At 34.8% G+C, this 19,605-nt stretch overlaps 2 protein-coding genes across 2 annotated transcripts in view; one reads left to right on the forward strand and one right to left on the reverse strand.

The window, feature by feature from the left end:
* Positions 1–1,197: 1,197 nt before the first annotated feature.
* LOC103512190 (paired mesoderm homeobox protein 2) lies at positions 1,198–8,871 on the reverse strand. The gene is made up of 4 exons (XM_008476946.2): positions 8,748–8,871; positions 5,012–5,184; positions 2,373–2,586; positions 1,198–1,748 (listed from the first exon to the last, which is right to left on the reverse strand). Exons 1-4 carry the CDS (start codon positions 8,869–8,871, stop codon positions 1,603–1,605), a joined length of 657 nt encoding a protein of 218 aa, XP_008475168.2. The 3' UTR covers positions 1,198–1,602.
* Positions 8,872–11,954: 3,083 nt separating this feature from the next.
* Positions 11,955–19,605, forward strand: part of LOC103512193 — a 32,272-nt gene continuing 24,621 nt past the window's right edge. Inside the window, exons 1-4 of the mRNA XM_026825745.1 lie at positions 11,955–12,188; positions 18,054–18,129; positions 18,299–18,680; positions 19,218–19,343. Of these exons, the coding sequence (XP_026681546.1) occupies positions 12,174–12,188; positions 18,054–18,129; positions 18,299–18,680; positions 19,218–19,343 (599 nt within the window). The 5' untranslated portion in view covers positions 11,955–12,173. The remainder of the gene's footprint in view (positions 12,189–18,053; positions 18,130–18,298; positions 18,681–19,217; positions 19,344–19,605) is intronic.

Raw genomic sequence — 19,605 nt, forward strand, 5'->3', positions numbered from 1 at the left:
AGACTCCTGTGGAATAGTGAAAGTGAAAATTTCAACTTTACCTTCCAAGCAGACCTCAAGCTAGTTTTTAGCTAAATAACCTTTAAGGATGAGCTATTTTTCCAGTTTTCTGAAAGAATTCAACTTGGAAAGCAGCCCGCGGAAATACAAAGTCTGGATAGTTGGACTCCTGTCTAAGAGTGAAACATGAATAATAAATAAATAATCGGTTAGAATTAGAAGATGAGCGTAATAAATCTGCTATGTTAGCTAACAAGTTACAGGTTCATTGAGATTGGGACAAAGAATCTCTTTGAACTTGATACTCCTGTCTAAGAGCGAAACATGAATAATAAATAAATAATCGGTTAGAAGATGAGCGTAATAAATCTGCTATGTTAGCTAACAAGTTACAGGTTCATTGAGATTGGGACAAAGAATCTCTTTGAACTTGATCTTGCTTGGGTTTTACACTTGATAAATGTCGCTTGAGTCTTGGTTCTCATGTGACTCGACAGAATTGTTGATTTCCTAACATTAAAAATAATACATTCGGTCCAGGTAGGAAATTTATGGACTAGACTTTAAATGTTCCAATTAATTCTCTGGGAAATATTTTCAGCCCTTCAGCTTAATAAATTATCCCAATGGTTTCAGCGTTTTCAGCTTGGATAAAATATACACGACATTTTAACATGAGATGATCGGACCTCTTTGTAATGTTTTTGTAATTTGTAGGCACGCAAGAGATCTGTTGAATACATTCGGTCCAGGTAGGAAATTTATGGACTAGACTTTAAATGTTTCAATTAATTCTCTGGGAAATATTTTCAGCCCTTCAGCTTAATAAATTCTCCCAATGGTTTCAGCGTTTTCAGCTCGGATAAAATATACACGACATTTTAACATGAGATGATCGGACCTCTTTGTAATGTTTTTGTAATTTGTAGGCACGCAAGAGATCTGTTGAATTTGTCACACAATTCCTTCAATTTGTAAATAAATAAAAAAATAAGCTTGATGTTATTCTTATTATGTAAATGTAAATGCAGTTTCTTTGTGTTATTATGTCACAACTTTGGTGCTCACTGCAGCATTGTAGGGTTTTCCCAATATTTCAATAATCCTAAAAGCCAATGTTTACCTACCATGCTGGCACCGGTCGCTATGCGCATTTATTTGTCATAGCTACTCATTTTCCTCACGAGGCTGAAAATAAGCTTGATGTTATTCTTATTATTATTCTTTTTACAATCATATTAGCCTTGTTCTGAAGAAGTTTTTCTGTAAGTGTTTATGAACATTTACATGCAGGGTATTGTGGAGGAACTTTTAATGTAGGGCCGAATTATGAGAGAGGATTATTTCGAAGTTAATATGTATTTCAACAATAAATAATAATGGGAAAAAAATCATGTAAAAACTGATTAGAAGATTTTACAGAACATGTTATAGGTATTAATTCTTGGTGGACAACTTGTTTGCTCCCAAACCTATTTCATAATTCGACCCACAGTTTTAGTAATAGGTACATATTTTAATAAGCAATAGGCAATGGATTTTTGATTGATTTGGTGACTCTTTGGTGCCTCTATTTATGATTTTGAATGGCACAACCCGCATTCAGTGCGGTATTTGATGATACTCGTACGCTTTTAATCTCAGGTTGGCTAAACTGGAATTCGAATATTCAGCTACAGATAGGTTCGCAGGGTTCATGTCTGGGGGTGGTACGTATGCAGGCAAAAAATGCGGTGGTTGGATGGAACCTGAAAAAAGAAACAATAATAAATCAACTAACCAACTAAACGTTCACAAATATTGGAAATGATCGAGGGATAGAGCGGCAACTGACATCAACCACTCACTCTGGATTATATTAAGTAATTTTCTTCCATCATTTGTAGTTATCCCCCTACAACTACCTGAAAACGGCTACTTTCCCTGTCGCGTATAATATCTCTAGTAGCGCGGTCAAACTTTCTTGACTTGGCGGGACGGAGCGCTACCGCGCTCCTTAATTCTATTAAGGACTTTCGAGTGGAAGATAACAACGCCGTCGTCCGGAGGTGTTCTCTACCACCTAACCCTAAGAGCTCTATTACGTGGCCAAATTCTCAAATAAATGAAGATAAAATCTCATGCTTCGGGTGGGATTGAACCCGCGCCCTCCTGTTTGCCAGGCGAGCGCCTTGATCACTACGCCACCGAGGCAGAAAGTGTTTATTGGTTGCGAACGGTTAACAATCTTGGGATGGTCCAAATTATGATCATATCTGCTCTATTAAGGGGCCCTAAACGTCCCTGCGGGACCCTAAATGTATCTACGTTGACCCTAAATACCCAGGCTGCGAGGGTGCTACATATAATATGTGCCAATGAGATTCACCCACCTGGTGATGTAAAGGTACATGTTGAATTACACTGAGAATGAGGCATGGCACAGAAATCGAATGAATGTGAGGAACTGGGTGGTGCTGAAGATAATGGAGTTGCATTTGTACAGGGTGGAAGCGGTTGTTCTGAGGTAGGAGCGTCTAGATTCCTATGAGAAATAAAGTTCCTTTCGTTCCGTCGAAATTTGGCTCGTCTGTTTTGAAACCAAACCTGAAATAAAATTAGAAAGCTTTTAGGGATTAAAATACTGAAGCTTAAAATAAAATGGGAAGTAAGGACATTGAGTACAAAGGAGTAATAAGAATCGCATAGATTAGAAAGTTCCTTGATCATACTAGTTTCTTTTTTTGGAGGATGTGCCATTTTCACATTTTTCAACCCAAGAATAGAATTTGCTGAAATTGAAGAGCCTACAACGTTTTGGTAAAAAACGCTCCTGGGATTTTAGTCATTTTAGTTTTATATGGAAATCGCGAGATAAACACATTGAAAAAATAGTGGATGTGCCAAAAGTAGCAATTGGACTAGCGAGTTACATTCTCTCTTTTCTTATGTAATATTTTACCCAGTCGTATTCGAATAACATCAAAATATTATTAGTCGAACAACTTCCATGCTAGGCATAAATATAAATTTAAATATTCTCATTTATCTGTTAGAAAATTAACAAAATGGCTCATTCGTATAGTAGGTAGGTACCTACGTTTGAGCATATTTTCACTCTATAAAATGGTCATAAAATTAATATACTCGTATACCTACACGTGAGTACCATAATTTGTTCGAATTGCGGTTTGGTGTCATCGCTAAAGTTAAATTCATAAGTAGGTATGTTGATAATGCCAATAATAGGAATTGGGGATTAATAGGAAACCTTGAGTTTTTTTTCAACAAAATAAACTAGAAGTTCATTGAAAGAAACATCAATACTATTAAAGATCAAATCGGGAAAAAAAGTAAAAACACCTAGTACGAGTATTATTCAATTTAATTGAGCCCAGATTTACAAAAGTTCATCCCCTATTGATTCACTTTTAAATATCAAGACCATGTGGTGACTTCTTCACCGAAAAGTAACCCTTGGAGAGGAGAAAAGATCAAAAATGAAAGAAAAAAAGTAAAATAATAAAATGTTGACTTGATGTCAAAAATTTAAAAGTTAATTGCACTTGACTATAAAGAAGAAAAAATCGTTGGCATAGTGCCTTCCTCAGTTGCTTATTGGGATGATGTTTTTCAATCTCCTATATATTAATCTTCTTTGTATTATTGTTGGTTTGGATACTCTACATAGTTAGGAGGTAAGGTTACTTTGATTGAATAGAGATACAGACGAGCAAAAAAAAAAAAAAAAATCGGAATCAGCACAAAAAACAGGTGTCACAAGATTCGTTAGAGAGGATAAAAATATTTAATTGATTCAATTTCATGGCCATCGTTGTTTTGTAGCAATAGTAGGTAGGTATTATCAATGATTTTTTTCTCTCTATTGTATAATTTATTCATAAGGTAAATAAATAATTTATATTTTTTTATTTTTTATAAACAATTTTCTTTAATGTAAATAAAAAATTATAAATTATTTATTTACCTAATGAAAGCGGAGGCTTCAACTTCGGACTTTTGAAATCCGAAATTTACAATTTTCACATAAAAATATTTAAACAGGAAAAGTAAAAATAGCGTCTCCACTAAAATAGGTAACAACACAAAATTTTGTTTCTACATATAGAGATCCTTTCTACTGAATCCGAATCATCCTCAAGTTGTCTGTTTCGAAGAAATGAAAATCAAAAAGGCTACAATATTTCATGTGAAATTCCGACAATTCCCAGGGAATAGTCGGAATTGCAATCCCCACTTTCTGTTAGTTGTTCAGGGCTTTGCGCGTACTGAATTCATACAGAAGTTTGTTACAGTTCATACAAAAGGGAGGTACTTCCAAGTATTACAGAAATAACTTACGAAAAAATTATTAAAATCTAAAGTAGCATCCTCATAAATAACACGAAGAGAAGTGAGAAGATTCTTTCATGCTTGTATGAACTCAACATGATACCTATATTATAATACATCACATTATGTAATTTATATTCTATGTAATCCATATACCCCAGATATTCTAATATACCAAGCTATCGAGTCAGTCTAATTAATGTCATTTCAATCAAAACATAGGAGTGGTGAGGAGGAAATACATTTTGTGAAGCGGAAAGATTATTCCACTGCACTGAACGTTTCAAAAATGGCTAAACTCAAAACATATGTTTGTCTGTGAAATAATATTTTCATATTAATGATTTCGTGCTGTTGGGGTTTAATAAAGTATCTATTTTCACTTTGAAATTGTGGATTTCTGCGAAGTTTTAGGATTTAAATTCTCTGAGTCTTCCCTAGATAACTAACCACTACACCATCTACTTAACCACTCTTTTCGACTGTCTGAAATATAAAATGAACATTTCATTTTACAGTTAATATTAATTTGGATACTTACTTACTTGTATTCAGCAACCCACAAAGCCAGTGGTCTTCTTACGAAGAGGATCATCATACTGACCTAGCACACAGGAAGACCGGGATCAGTTCCCGGCGGGGTCGATAAAATTATATTTTATTTAATTAACAAACTTACTTGTACTCTGGCCTCACTAAGACAGACTTTCTTTGCTAGCTCTTCTCTCACGAAAGCATCCGGGTAGTGAGTTCTTTCAAAAACCTTTTCTAAAGCATTCAGCTGGTGACTGTTGAATGTTGTTCTGTTGCGTCTAGGTTTTGGCTTTCTTCTCTCGTAATCATAATCGTCGTCTGTAATAAAAGAAGCAATGTTGCTAGAAGGGTTGCTACAATTCTTTTTCTTTTTAATCCATCCGAACGGTTAAACAATTTGTTTGCTACAAACTTTCTGATTTCACCCTAATAGACATTTGCAATTTTGCGAACCAAAAATGCCGTTTTGATGTTCTGTTACAAAATCTAAATTGATTCTATTCGCGTGTATTGATTCTTCGTAGAAGGAACTTTGTATTTTTGATAGAAGTTGTCAAATAATTCTAAAAGCCAAAAATAGTTCATATTCTATGTTTACGTAAGGTGGTGATGGGATATTCTAGCAATTATTATGTCCTATATTTTGAAAGCTGTTATTTATGGATAATGATTCCTAGAATGAAAAAAAAGACATCCACATAATATTATCTATCTATCTATCTATTCACAATATTTTGACTTTTTTTATACCCAAGAAATAAATCATTAATGTTGGGTCTGCACAATTTTCTCCCATTTTTTTTTAATCAATTTTAGTTTCAACAGTCTCTTTTGCCTACTTTAAATAAATACCTACCTACTTGAAAACAGAATCTCGAATCTGCATGATTGGTCGATTGCTGATTGAGCCCCTGACAAGTCGGATACGAGACCTAAGAAAAGTGACAATCGAATGGTGGGTCTAATGGTGGAAAACTATAAAATTACGCCAATGAAAAATTTATCTTGAAATTTCAAAAGACGGCCAAAATTCTAGCATATTCCCGAAATAGTTCAATGCAGGGTCATCAAATCAAAACCACTAAAAATGAGCTTGATCCAAAGTAGAGGAAGTACTTGAATCAAAGATGACCACTTCTTCATTCATTGAACTAATTTTATTCAATCAACTCGGTTTCCCGCCACTTTAAAGTTAAAGCAATTAGATATTCATAGTATGAAACTAATACCATGAACGGTGATGCCTGAAGCTTTATAAACAAGTAGGTACTATAATAACTTTAATAATGAAGATGGGTTGTCTGGTTTTTTTTTTTTACCCTCGTGAGTACCTTCTGTTCTATTTTGAAAATCTTGTGAATTGCATTCATTCGTACATTCGTCTCAGCCTGGGCAAAAGAGTCTTGAGTGAGGTCTACAGTTCACAGAACTACTAGTCAGTATTTATTGTGGCTCATTATATTGAATAAACCCAGCTGGGAAGACATTTTTTCACCTTCGCCATCGCATCGTAGCGTCAACATCCAGTCATACTCCATACCTACCTACCGCTTCTGTAATGAGCTTATGGTACTTAAAATAGGAAAATCCTGTTATCCTCGTAAGTACCTACCCTAATTGCCCATTATTTTGGCAACTTGAATCTCTCTCTCTCTCTCTCTCTCTCTCTCTCTCTCTCTCCCTCTCTACCCTCGTGTCAAGAAGGAAAATTTAAATGTCAGATTAATTTATTGGTCTGTTAGTATTGACATTGGACAGGTGCTAACCCTCGTGTCAAGAAGGAAAATTTAAATGTCAGATTAATTTATTGGTCTGTTAGTATTGACATTGGACAGGTGCTACAAGTATATTCGGCCACTTTAGAAATACATAATATAAACATTGTTGGTACACTAATTTACTTGGTAATTAGAATTACCAAAGAATAAGCCAGAGGTCATACAAGAAGCAAGAAGTTTTTATTATTATTATTATTATTATTATTATTATTATTATAGATCGGAAGAGCGTTAACAGAAGAGAATAAAAAGGAAAAAGGGTACACACAAAAGATGCAAATTTATGTTGCACCGACTTGAAATGAGATAACTCATTATTTAGATTTCCTTCTGTTTTTTTTTTTTTTTCTGATTTTTCAAAGCTTACTTTTATTTAACTAGGTGAGATGAAATAAATTATCCTACCACAAAACAGAAGGGTAATTTAAATGTTAATAAAATATTCTATCCCTAGCGTTTGATGATGGATGGCGTTTTTATTTGTATTAAATTAAAATGTCACTTTAAAAGAATTCATTATGAAAATATTGTTTATGTTCCACTTCATCACACATAAAATTCAGTGTGCACTTTTTAACACTTTCGTGATTTATTAGTGAAGCAATTGTTTCTAAATATCTTCTGAAAGAGGCTTGATGATTCAAAGAATCGTCTCTCTGTGAGGGTTTCTCACCTATGCAAATGCAAACCAAAAACGTACTTATATCAAGTACAAATCTATGTAGCATTTTTTAGCTAAATCCCCTTTACTGGACTGTAATGATTACTACTTAAATAAATTAACCCTTTAATGAGGAGGATTATTTATTATATAGGTTACATCTAGTAATGAACCATTCAATATACCTATAGATGCATTATAATTCTAGAGCTAGAGCAATCCCGACATGGCTAAAACGTATAGAAAAGCTTGGTAAGGATTATTCCACACCTTGGTTCACTTTGGGTTACAAAAAAGGCCTCATAATTATTGTACTTATAATCCATCCATTATATGTATACCGAGTACGGATACGTTTGTATCTATTTCTTACTATCGGATTTATTTGATTTACAGTTCACAAACAAAATTCTTGGAACTTCATATCATTTTCAATCTTTCTCTTCACTGTCTCATTGCTTTCGATACACTCAAGTACTTATCTAATTCAAACCTTTTTTTTAGTCTCCGTTTTATTGATTTTCTATTTTCCTTCCGTATCTGTTTTCTCTCAATGCATTGTTAATGCAATCTGAAACGATATCTTCACGATCCGTTTTTTCCCAGAAAACATTTTGAGTTCTTTGAGCAGAAAACACTCGAGCTTTTTTCCCCATTTCGAATCTAAAAAGGGGGTAGGTCGCTTTTTATTATCTTTCTGAGATCTGTTCGTTTTGATAGAAAATGATTTTCCAGTTCACCTCCTGATTTCGTTTTCTCTACTCCCTAATTTTTACTTCTGCTATTAATTTTGTAGAGTAACTTTAGAGCTTACAGTTTACAGTGTACCTAATTCAACATTTTTTCTTCAAAACGACTGTATTTTCTTAAAGGACCTATGTTGACCATGGCGAACTCAATTTGAAATTTGAGCATTTCTTCTCGCGGTTTTAATTAATCATCTAGTACAGTTTCACTTTTATCACCTACTTTTATCATTTACCTGATACCCCTGAAAGACTTTTACATTTATGATGCGCTTTGGAAAAAGAGATCTTAATAGCCTTTCAATATTGAGAGAAAACTTTATTATAGTTCCGACAGGAGTGTAATAAAAATCCAATCTACATGATGACTTTCAAACTGAGACTTGACAATACTAAATTAAACCGTTTATGAAACAGATCGTCTGAGCTACCTTACACCAAAAAATCTATTGAAGCTTTCAGTAGATAAATAGTCAAAGCGTTCTAGTTTTCAGGGGTTAAAATAGATTTTACAAAAGTGATTAATAACCTTGCATAAATCGAGAGCAAGAGCAAGAAAATTTTCAACAAATTTTATTAGAAAACTTATAAAAAGCAAGTAGGTAGTGTAAGTAACTTACGGTTTAAATCATTTAAATCAAAACAGACTAATCTGAAAGAAATCAATAATATCACTCAATAAATGAAAACAAATACCTGTTTGATTATTGTGCTTGACTTCAATCTGTAATAATGAACTAACTGAAAAACTTGTACTACTATGATTTTGACTTCGCAAGGATCCTAAATTAGAAACATTATAGTCTCTGAGTGATTTCATTTTATAATTAACTATTAATATTAATCAAACTGATGTATTTTTCACAATGAATTTAATATAATTAGTTCATTTTATTATTAGAACAGAGGGGGGTAAAACTAGGAGGAGTCCCAAATAGAATTGGAGATTATAATTCGTGTGTTAACACACAAAGACGCACCTATTTCATTCAACATGTGTTTTACGTTATGCCGTCCGCTCCTCCCTAGGGCTTATGTCTTCAATTAAATCGTTGCCAAATAGCAGACCTCATGATTCAACTATCTTGTCACAACAATCTTCTCCTTTGCGAATATTCTGACCCCCTAGACTCCTAGAGTATTCCATTTATTTTCTCTCATAACAAAGTTACCGTTGTACCGCTAAAGAGATCTTTTTAGCTTATTCTTATTCCAGCCAACGAATTAATATCACAGGTCTTTTGTAAATGTAAAAAATGTAATGTAAACGCAGTTTCTTTGTGTTATTATGTCACAACTTTGGTGCTCACTGCAGCATTTTAGGATTTTCCCAAAATCTCAATAATCCTAAAATCAAATGTTTACCTACCACGCTGGCACCGGTCGCTATGCGCATTTATATGTCATAGCTACTCATTCTCCTCACGAGGCTGAGTGGGCCCCGCAACAGTCACGGAATCAATCATTTGCATGATACAAATTTCTTGACCTCGCCGGGAATCGAACCCGGGTCTCCCGCGTGCAAGGCGAGCGCAGTGACCACTACGCCATGGGAGCTGACTTCACAGGTCTTTTGGGGTAGTACCTTCTGTTCTATTTTGATAATCTTGTGAATTGCATTCATGCATTCGTACATGCGTCTCAGCCTGGGCAAAAGAGTCTTGAGTGAGGTCTGCAGTTCACAGAACTACTAGTCAGTATTTATTGTGGCTCATTATTTTGAATAAACCCAGTTGGGAAGACATTTTTTCACCTTCGCCATCGCATCGTAGCGTCAACATCCAGTCATACTCCATAACTATCGCTTCTGTAATGAGCTTATGGTACTTAAAATAGGAAAATCCTGTTATCCTCGTAAGTACCCACCCTAATTGCCCATTATTTTGGCAACTTGAATCTCTCTCTCTCTCTCTTTCTTTACTTTTCTCTTCTTTTCGGTCTCTCGACTTCAAGTTGGTTGAAGGTGTGATGCTTTTGTTATCTATAAATTTATTGCTTGTATTATCAATTGTGTTAACTTTTCTCTTCTTTTCGTTCTCTCGACTTCAAGTTGGTTGAAGGTGTGATGCTTTTGTTATCTATAAATTTATTGCTTGTATTATCAATTGTGTTAAGCATAAAATATGCTTGTTGGAAATTTCGTTCTCCGATTAACACCTCGCTAAATTGTATTCCTCGACTTGGACTCGAACCACCAACCTCCAGATCCGAAGACTAAACTGTGGTTGGCTAAAAAAATAAAAATAAATGTTCATTCGGTTATTTCCTAAGTAGCCTATCTAATAAAGCACTTTTCCCTTTCGCATTTTTTTTTTTTTTTTTTTTTTTTTTTTTTTTTAAAATATTGCTTGTGTTATCAATTGTGTTAAGCATAAAATATGCTTGTTGGAAATTTCGTTCTCCACCTCGCTAAATTGTATGCCTCGACTTGGACTCGAACCACCAACCTCCAGATCCGAAGACTAAACTGTGGTTGGCTAAAAAAATAAAAAAATAAATAAATGTTCAATCGGTTATTTCCTAAGTAGCCTATCTAATAAAGCACTTTTCTCTTTCGCATTTTTTTTTCTTTTTCTTGCTGAAAAACGAAAACAAGGAGCAAACAAAATATGGGGGAAGATTTTTTCCCTGGGGCGAAGGAGAAGAGGAATTCTGGAAAATTGACTGGGCATATTATCTAGGTTACTAGACTACATAATAATAGACATAGATAACTAGGCTCAGCGTGTTAGCTCTTCCGTGTTAAGGAACCTTTCCAGGTTCGCTAGATTTTTTTCCTCTTTGGGCGTAATAGCACGATCACACTTGCTGTGTAGAGAGAGATAGGGGGGGGGGGGATATTTTGGTGTGTGTGCCGAAATGACCAAAATTCCTAGGAAGGTTGTAATGTTTTTTTTACAAACTTATTTAATGTGTCACCAAATTTTCCAAGCCTGTCAGACAGTCGAAATGTCTGTGGTGGAAAAAGGTCAAGACCTAAATCTGTCACACGGTCTGAAGGACTGAAGAGGTTACTGGCATACTGACTCGCATTCTGATGTTTTTATTTTCTTCTTCATTATGGAGCTAGGTACCTACATATTTTCAGCTAACCATTCTTTCTTATTTATCTCATGAGAAAAAACACCTACGAGTGCTTTCCGAGTAACTTTTTCCCCTTATAATATTTAAAATTAATACCGAGAAGATGTCTCAAATATGCCGAGAATGAAGCTTCACTCTTCAGACCCGACTGGCTCTTATTTATCTCATGAGAAAAAACACCTACGAGTGCTTTCCGAGTAGCTTTTTCCCCTTATAATATTTAAAATTAATACCGAGAAGATGTCTCAAATATGCCGAGAATGAAGCTTCACTCTTCAGACCCGACTGGAAGGAATTAAATAGCATAATGTTTTTCGTAGCTTGGATATTTTACGTAATATTTATCTGACCAGGAGCTAATCTCCTTGAAATATTTATCATTGCCCTGAAGTAAAAAAGAAAAAAAAATCAGCCAAACATAAAAAAAAACTGAGAAAAATAAGTAAAACTCATTTACGTATGAATTGGAATAGTAAAAAAAGGGAAACTGGGGAAAAAGCAATCAATGCGGGCACATCTGCGCGTTTCGACTTCCCTCTATCCGCATCATAGTGTTAAGTCTGGTCCGGGGTGCTAACAGCTAGAGCTTTTCGCTAAACTTTCCAAAGCAATCCATTTAAAGCATTATTTAAAACAATTTTTTTTGAAAAGTAGAAAGAAAAAAAAACGTGATTTTTTTACAAATCAATCAAGCAATAAGTAAGTTTTATTTACATGTTTTCACCGTTTTGAAGACGTAACTAATTTTCCTTGTTTTATTTGGGAAAGTCGGATTCTCCTAGCTGCAAGTTATTTTCAAATTCTGTCATGTGTTTTTTTTTTTTGAAAAGTAGAAAGAAAAAAAAACGTGATTTTTTTACAAATCAATCAAGCAATAAGTAAGTTTTATTTACATGTTTACACAGTTTTGAAGACGTAACTAATTTTCCTTGTTTTATTTGGGAAAGTCGGATTCTCCTAGCTGCAAGTTATTTTCAAATTCTGTCATGTGTGATTTTTCTTCGCAGCCTTGCATACATAAATAGATTGTTTTATTTAATGTCCAATCATACGGTATGTATCTACTTTTATATTTAACGATCCTATTATTATACCATTTGTTTGACTGCTGAATTCAATGCAAATTTAGTTTGAAGATTGGCTCAGGTGGTTGACCTTTGACATTATTATCGGCTTATTTCACATTTATTTCGCATGAAGGTTAGATAACGAAGCTTTATTTTTCACACAGTAGATATGCACGTAAGCCTAAACATTTAGGTATTATTACATGGTTTTTTTATTTCCAGATAATTAGATTATGCTATCGAGATTAAAGATACATAATAGGTATTATCACTTATCAGGGTATCAGATGGAGAGAAAATATTTCCAGATAATTAGATTATGCTATCGAGATTAAAGATACATAATAGGTATTATCACTTATCAGGGTATCAGATGGAGAGAAAACTGGCATAGTTGCACTAAAGCAAATTAGTAGCCTGATAGAAACATTACAGCTCCAACTTTACCTTAAAATAACAATAAAATTTATAGAACGTTTCAACTTTTGCAAAATTTATTAAGTATCTATAACAGGAAATAAAAATTTCATATTTTTCAAGTGGTTTGTAGTCATCACATTTATTTTGTCAAGTAGGCAGGAGGTCCGGATTCAATTCTTAGTAGCTCCTGAGCTTTTTAAGAGCTTGTGACGTTGAACTTTCTTATGAGTAGCTACACATTTGGTGAACAGTGTAGGCATTTCAATTTTAGGTTGTAGTAAATGTAGTATTAATATGATTCGAATGTAAGTGTGGTTAGTCTGAGAGGTAGGTAAATACACAAGCTGCTTGTATATGGTTGTAGTCACTGCTGCTGGACCAGGAGCCTGAAAAGACTTAAGTAAGAGAACCAATTGTATCCATCCCCCCCATTTCATTCTTACTGTTTTTCTGGTCAACCTCTATGTAGTACAACTTGGCTACTGGTCAACCCAACCTTCTGATAAGGGGATCTATTGTCATCAATAATACCTAACTAGAATTCCGTGAACTTGTCAAGTAGGCAGGAGGTCCGGATTCGATTCTTAGTAGCTCCTGAGCTTTTTAAGAGCTTGTGACGTTGAACTTTCTTATGAGTAGCTACACATTTGGGGAACAGTGTGGGCATTTCAATTTTAGGTTGTAGTAAATGTAGTATTAATATAATTCGAATGTAAGTGTGGTTAGTCTGAGAGGTAGGTAAATACACAAGCTGCTTGTATATGGTTGTAGTCACTGCTGCTGGACCAGGAGCCTGAAAAGACTTAAGTGAGAGAACCAATTGTATCCATCCCCCCATTTCATTCTTACTGTTTTTCTGGTCATCCTCTATGTAGTAAGTAGTACAACTTGGCTACTGGTCAACCCAACCTTCTGATAAGGGGATCTATTGTCATCAATAATACCTAACTAGAATTCCGTGAACTTTAAAACTCACTCAGAAAAAAGACCCCAATGTTCTATGGGGCCCAAAAAATATACCAAATTTTATCAATGAAACCAATAGTTTAAGAGCTATCGTGGAACAAACAAATATAGAGAAAATTAAATGCGAAAATGGTCAAAGCTCTTTTTCAAATGATACCCAATTTCTGTTATAAATATCGCCACTGACCCTACCAGTCCCAAAAACCTTTTCAAGGGACCCCAATGTTCTATGGGGCCCAAAAAATATCAATGAAACCAATCGTTTAAGAGCTATCGTGGAACAAACAAACATAGAGAAAACTAAATGCAAAAATGGTCAAAGCTCTTTTTCAAATGATACCCAATTTCTGTTATAAATATCGCCACTGACCCTACCAGTCCCAAAAACCTTTTCAAGTATCCTTATGAAAACGAGAGAATCCTACTTTCAAGTAGCTATAGACCTGAAATTCCTAAATTTCATCTCAAAAGGGCTCTAAAGTTGCTCCAATACAAAACCAAAAGTGCTTAGGCATTTAATCTACCTCCGTTATGAATAAGTACCTGCCTCTTGTAGAACTATTTCAGGTTTCCTTACCCCATAGATTGCTATCTAAACAGTTCTCAGTCCTTCTGTTTAGTGTTATTGATTTTCATATGAATTCAGAGATGAAACGAGAGAGATAAAGTGGCTAAACATGCATGTGTTGTTATTCAATTAGCCCTACTGACGTATTTCTGCGGTGAGGAGGAAAATGTACATTGGATGATTGCATGTGCATGTGTTTTCAATTAAACATTTAGCATGAACAAAGGAATTCTAGAGAAATTTGATATCCTTTATCAACCACCATGTTCTGTTATCAGGGCATTTCTAATGATAATGGACTGTTGAGGATAACTACCAAAGGAGGATTAAAATTCATGCCTTGCTTGGATATGAACCCGTGACCTCCTGTTTCTTGGCACTTAGGCAATTAACCTACCTCCGTTATAAATAAGTACCTGCCTCTTGTAGAACTATTTCAGGTTTCCTTACCCCATAGATTGCTATCTAAACAGTTCTCAGTCCTTCTGTTTAGTGCAAGTATAAAGTTACTCTGAATAATTTGTAGCAATTACTTTTGTCATAGGTACCTTAGACACAGTGCACAGCGGGAAAATTATGTTTCTAGCTTTTAGCATGGCATCGGTAGGGAAGTGAAGCCGATATGTAGACTGTAGAGTCAATGAAGTAGTAACTTGATAGTTAAAATACAACGATGTAGTACAAAAATAAAATGAAATTTACATGACTGTGAGAGTATGACAATAGGAGTGTATTTAGTATAGTAGCGAGTTGGAAGCAAGGTACGTGAGACGCAAGGGAGAGGGTTTAGGAAAGTGGGAAATTTTGTCTCGCTCATATACAGACGTTCACATGTATGTTTTCTTTGTATGAAATTAGGTAAGGAAACTTTTTCGTACGTATATGGCTTCTTCTTTATCCATTCTAAAAAGTAAAAAAAAAATGACAATGATAACGCGGACAATGTTAGTCTGGCTTTAGCATAGAAACTGAAAAGGAATAAGGATTACAGACTATAAATAAATGAAAAGTTGATGTCAGTATATTTTAATTTATAGACATCTATACCATAGGCATTAACCCCACCCTTGATCAAACTTTATTTTGTACCTATAAATTTTGTTACCATTTGTATATATTTATTTTGTAAATAAAGTTTGATCTAATGGTTTAATAATAATAATACCATAGAAGTAAAAAATGAAAAGCTCATCCCTAAAGGGAATTCAGCTAAAAATAGACAGCTAGGAATCTCCACAAAGTTGAAATTTTGTACCTAATACCGATTTGAGATGTTGAAAATTTGCACATAGGTCCTCCCAAACTTGAAAATAAAGGCTTAGAAACAAAAGAAAAACCAATTGCTATAATAGAAATTATCTCATAATTTGTATCCAGTCTTGGATATTCATTAACTATTTTTATGATTAGTCATTATTTGCTATCTCCAGACGCTGTAAATCTTTTTTTACTAGCAGTGCTTATACCGTTAGTTTACGAGTAAAATACATTGTTCCATCGAAACAGGGACATTTTATTGCAAATTTATAATCAATACCTTAATGCTTTCAGCAAATCAGGGTTATTGCGTACGGTAATAGCTCTTTTTTTATTAGTCTCTATTTTTTCCCTGTACGTAGTCCCCTTCACAGTTCTAATAATGATATTATAGCTTCGTGCTATGAGACAGTGGGGGATATTTTCATTTCAGGTGGGACGTAGTGTGTTTTAAAATCTTTGTCCCATGGAGCTAGATTCTAAAGGTCTTGTGTTTTAAAGGTTAAAAAAGGAAAGCAAAAAAAAAAACTTAGGTATTAGTTTTTATTTTTTCCCTGTAGTCCCCTTCACAGTCCTAATAATGATATTATAGCTTCGTGCTATCAGACAGTGGGGGATATTCTCATTTCAGGTGGGACGTAGTGTATTTTAAAATCTTTGTCCCATGGAGCTAGATTCTAAAGGTCTTGTGTTTTAAAGGTTAAAAAAGGAAAGCAAAAAAAAAACTTAGGTATTCGAAATTTCAAGGTGGTCATTTTTGGGCTAAGCCGAAAAGAGTTTTAGGCTAAAATTTCAGGTTTCCTTAAGTACCTACTTTCCGTGATTACGAGCTCGTGAAAAGTGTGAAATAGGCATGTTACTTATCTGGCAGTGTGGCGCTGTAAATTAAGAGTTTTAGTTGAATTTCGCAAGCCGTCACTGCTATTAAGATTAATTTTTTCCCGTCGTAAGAGATATAGGCGGAGGCTTAGACATTATTATATTACTTTTAAAATCGTTATCTTACAGCAAAGTTCATGGGAAGGAGAAGACTTTTCTCTGTGACGGGAAAAGTGAAAAAGGATTAAATATACCTAGCTCTTCAAGATAGGTATATTTTGTGTCCTCTAACGTCTAACCTTCTCCGACGTATTGTAACTTTGTAACCCTTCCCTTTTGTGGCCTGTTGGTTCGGGATCATCCCCCCCCCCTATATTTAAATATAAAAAACCTACCCACATAAAATAACATTCTGAACAAAACTTTGACAGATAGAAAAAGGGAATACAGTCCACATAATATTTGAAGAACGGTCTTAAAGACCAAGCTATAGGATTGCATTCGGAGGTTTCGATTCCCCAAAATACTTTCGTACAGGAACACGGGTTTATCATTTAAATCCCCACCAATAAAATGAACTTATCAAAATAATAATGCGGTCAACGATATAGGTACAAATACCAACAAACTGAAATGGGTGTAAAACACGAATTTCCTGAGTGGAATATCTACTAAAGCTACGTAGGTACCTATAGATATCTGCTAAAGCTATTTACTTAGTAAGTCTTATCCCTATCATTAGGTACATCTTGATAATTTAAACTCCCTGTCCCTAATTTACTATAGTAGGTGTCTTTTATTATGCGTGTAAAAAACTTTAATACTTGCCAATAGGCATTTCATATTTCCAGAATATCTTTGGAAGTTTTTCTTTGGAAGAATTTACTGCTCGCTTTAAAACACATTTCTTCCTTGTCACTGATTTTCGGTTTGATTTGTTTTCAGATACGTATGCCCAACTTGTCCAATTTAATCGACAAAGAAATTGAAAACCGAGAGAACAGTATCCTTCAAATTTCAGGTATGTAAGTTCTTTCTTTTTCCTTCTTTTTCTTCCTCCTCCTCCTCCTCCTCTTCTTTTTATTGTTCCTCTTTTTCTTCTTCTTCCTCTTCTTCTATGAATCATAAGCTATTTTTGAGTGCAGATAACATGTTTGTTTGTAATGCTCAAAAAACTGCCTGCGTCCTCTGATTTCAGAAAAACAAAAGGCACGTCCATCCCCCCCCCGTATTTAAGTAAAAAAAAACCTACCCACACAAAATAACATTCTGAACAAAACTTTGACAGATAGAAAAAGGGAATACAGTCCACATAATATTTGAAGAACGGTCTTATAGACCAAGCTATAGGATTGCAGTCGGTGGTTTCGATTCCCCAAAATACTTTCGTACAGGAACACGGGTTTATCATTTAAATCCCCACCAATAAAATGAACTTATCAAAATAATACCGCGGTCAACGATATAGGTACAAATACCAACAAACTGAAATGGGTATAAAACACGAATTTCCTGAGTGGAATATCTGCTAAAGCTATTTACTTATCCCTATCATTAGGTACATCTTGAAAATATAAACTCCCTGTCCCTAATTTACCATAGTAGGTGTCTTTTATTATGTGTGTAAAAAACTTTTTCGAACATTTCCACTTTCTCTAAGACTCTGGACTTGTTAATATATAAACAAATAGAAAGTACTTGCCAATATAGGCATTTCATATTTTCAGAATATCTTTGGAAGTTTTTCTTTGGAAGAATTTACTGCTCGCTTTAAAACAAATTTCTTCCTTGTCACTGATTTTCGGTTTGCTTTGTTTTCAGATACGTATGCCCAACTTGTCCAATTTAATTGACAAAGAAATTGAAAACCGAGAGAACAGTATCCTTCAAATTTCAGGTATGTAAGTTCTTTTTTTTTCTTTTTCTTTTTCTTCCTCCTCCTCTTCTTTTTATTCTTTTTCTTCTTCTTCTTCCTCTTCTTCTATGAATCATAAGCTATATTTTTGAGTGCAGATAACATGTTTGTTTGTAATGCTCAAAAAACTGCCTGCGTCCACTGATTTCAGAAAAACAAAAGGCACGTCCAACGAGCGTGTCCTCAACACTCTGTCTCGCCAAAGCCACTCCCAATGACAAGAAGCCCAACTCTCTCCAAACGACTAGCCAAAGGCTGGAAGAAAGTCAAAATGAAATCTCCACCGATCCTGTTCAAGAGGCGAGGAAATCCGAATGTGATAAAGACATGAGCGAAGAAGACAGGCCTAAGAAAGATGAAGTCAGCGAAGATGAAGAGGAGAGCAAAGAATTTCTCAAATTCCTCGAGCTTGAGCCGCCAGAGTCGAAAACCTTCAAGCGAGGAAGAACCGCGTGCACCATCACCAAGAAATTGTCGAAGCCGCCCAACCATCCGAACTTTGGGTTTTCCATTTGTTGGATGAATCCACCAAGGTATTGAACTTCAACTTTGTAAACATACCTGAATATTTATTATTAGATAGGGATTCTCCCTATAGGTAAATGATAAAACACTGCACAAACTTGTCTATGTATAACTTTTTGCGACTCGAGTTTCATCTACCGTAGACATTTTCAAGGAAAATTTGGTGCCTATTTACTTCGATATGTGCGAAGAGTATTTTAAAAGACAAATAAAGGCTAATGAATGTATATATCATAAGAGTATTTACTATCTTTCTTCAGAGTTGCTTTCCAATCCAATGATCTGTTTCTGTTTAAGAATCGACGGAATAAAACCTCCTATAGGTAAATAATAAAACATTGCACAAACTTGTCTATGTATAGCTTTTTGCGACTCGAGTTTCATCTACCGTAGACATTTTCAAGGAAAATTTGGTGCCTATTTACTTAGATATGTGCGAAGAGTATTTTAAAAGACAAATAAAGGCTAATGAATGTATATCATAAGAGTATTTACTATCTTTCTTCAGAGTTGCTTTCCAATCCAATGATCTGTTTCTGTTTAAGAATCGACGGAATAAAACCGGGATATCCTGCGGAAAGCTGCGGCCTAAAGTGCGGCGATTACATTATATTCGTTGAGAAAACAAACGTAACAATGAAAGGTCAAGAGGAGGTCTTGCGTTTGTTCGAGTAAGTACGGCTGGTATTACTTGACATCCCTTAACCTTAAGGGCTAAGGGTGTAGATTCGTATAAGCTTAACCCGACTTTTAGGTAGGCTTGCCAAACGTCCCGAATTGGCCGGGACAGTCCCGAATTTCAGGGGATGTCCCAGCGTCCCGTTCAGTTTTTCATTTTGGGGCGTTGTGTCCCGAATTTCCGTTTTTGTCCCAGAAAAAATTCGGGACGCCTTTTTTAACTTTAAAATTAGGTACCTCTATAAATCAGAATTT

Source organism: Diaphorina citri, unplaced genomic scaffold, assembly GCF_000475195.1.
Source record: "Diaphorina citri unplaced genomic scaffold, Diaci psyllid genome assembly version 1.1 scaffold807, whole genome shotgun sequence".
In the NCBI taxonomy this organism is placed as follows: domain Eukaryota; kingdom Metazoa; phylum Arthropoda; class Insecta; order Hemiptera; family Psyllidae; genus Diaphorina; species Diaphorina citri.

What these genes read in the sequence shown, in the direction of transcription:
- LOC103512190 (XM_008476946.2), bottom strand. Translation starts at nt 8,871, where the DNA reads ATGAAATCACTCAGAGACTATAATGTTTCTAATTTAGGATCCTTGCGA. An exon ending in CAAGCACAATAATCAAACAG is followed by an intron (nt 5,185 to 8,747) that starts GTATTTGTTTTC and finishes CTTTTATTACAG; the next exon opens with ACGACGATTATGATTACGAG. An exon ending in ATGTACCTTTACATCACCAG is followed by an intron (nt 1,749 to 2,372) that starts GTGGGTGAATCT and finishes TTCTTTTTTCAG; the next exon opens with GTTCCATCCAACCACCGCAT.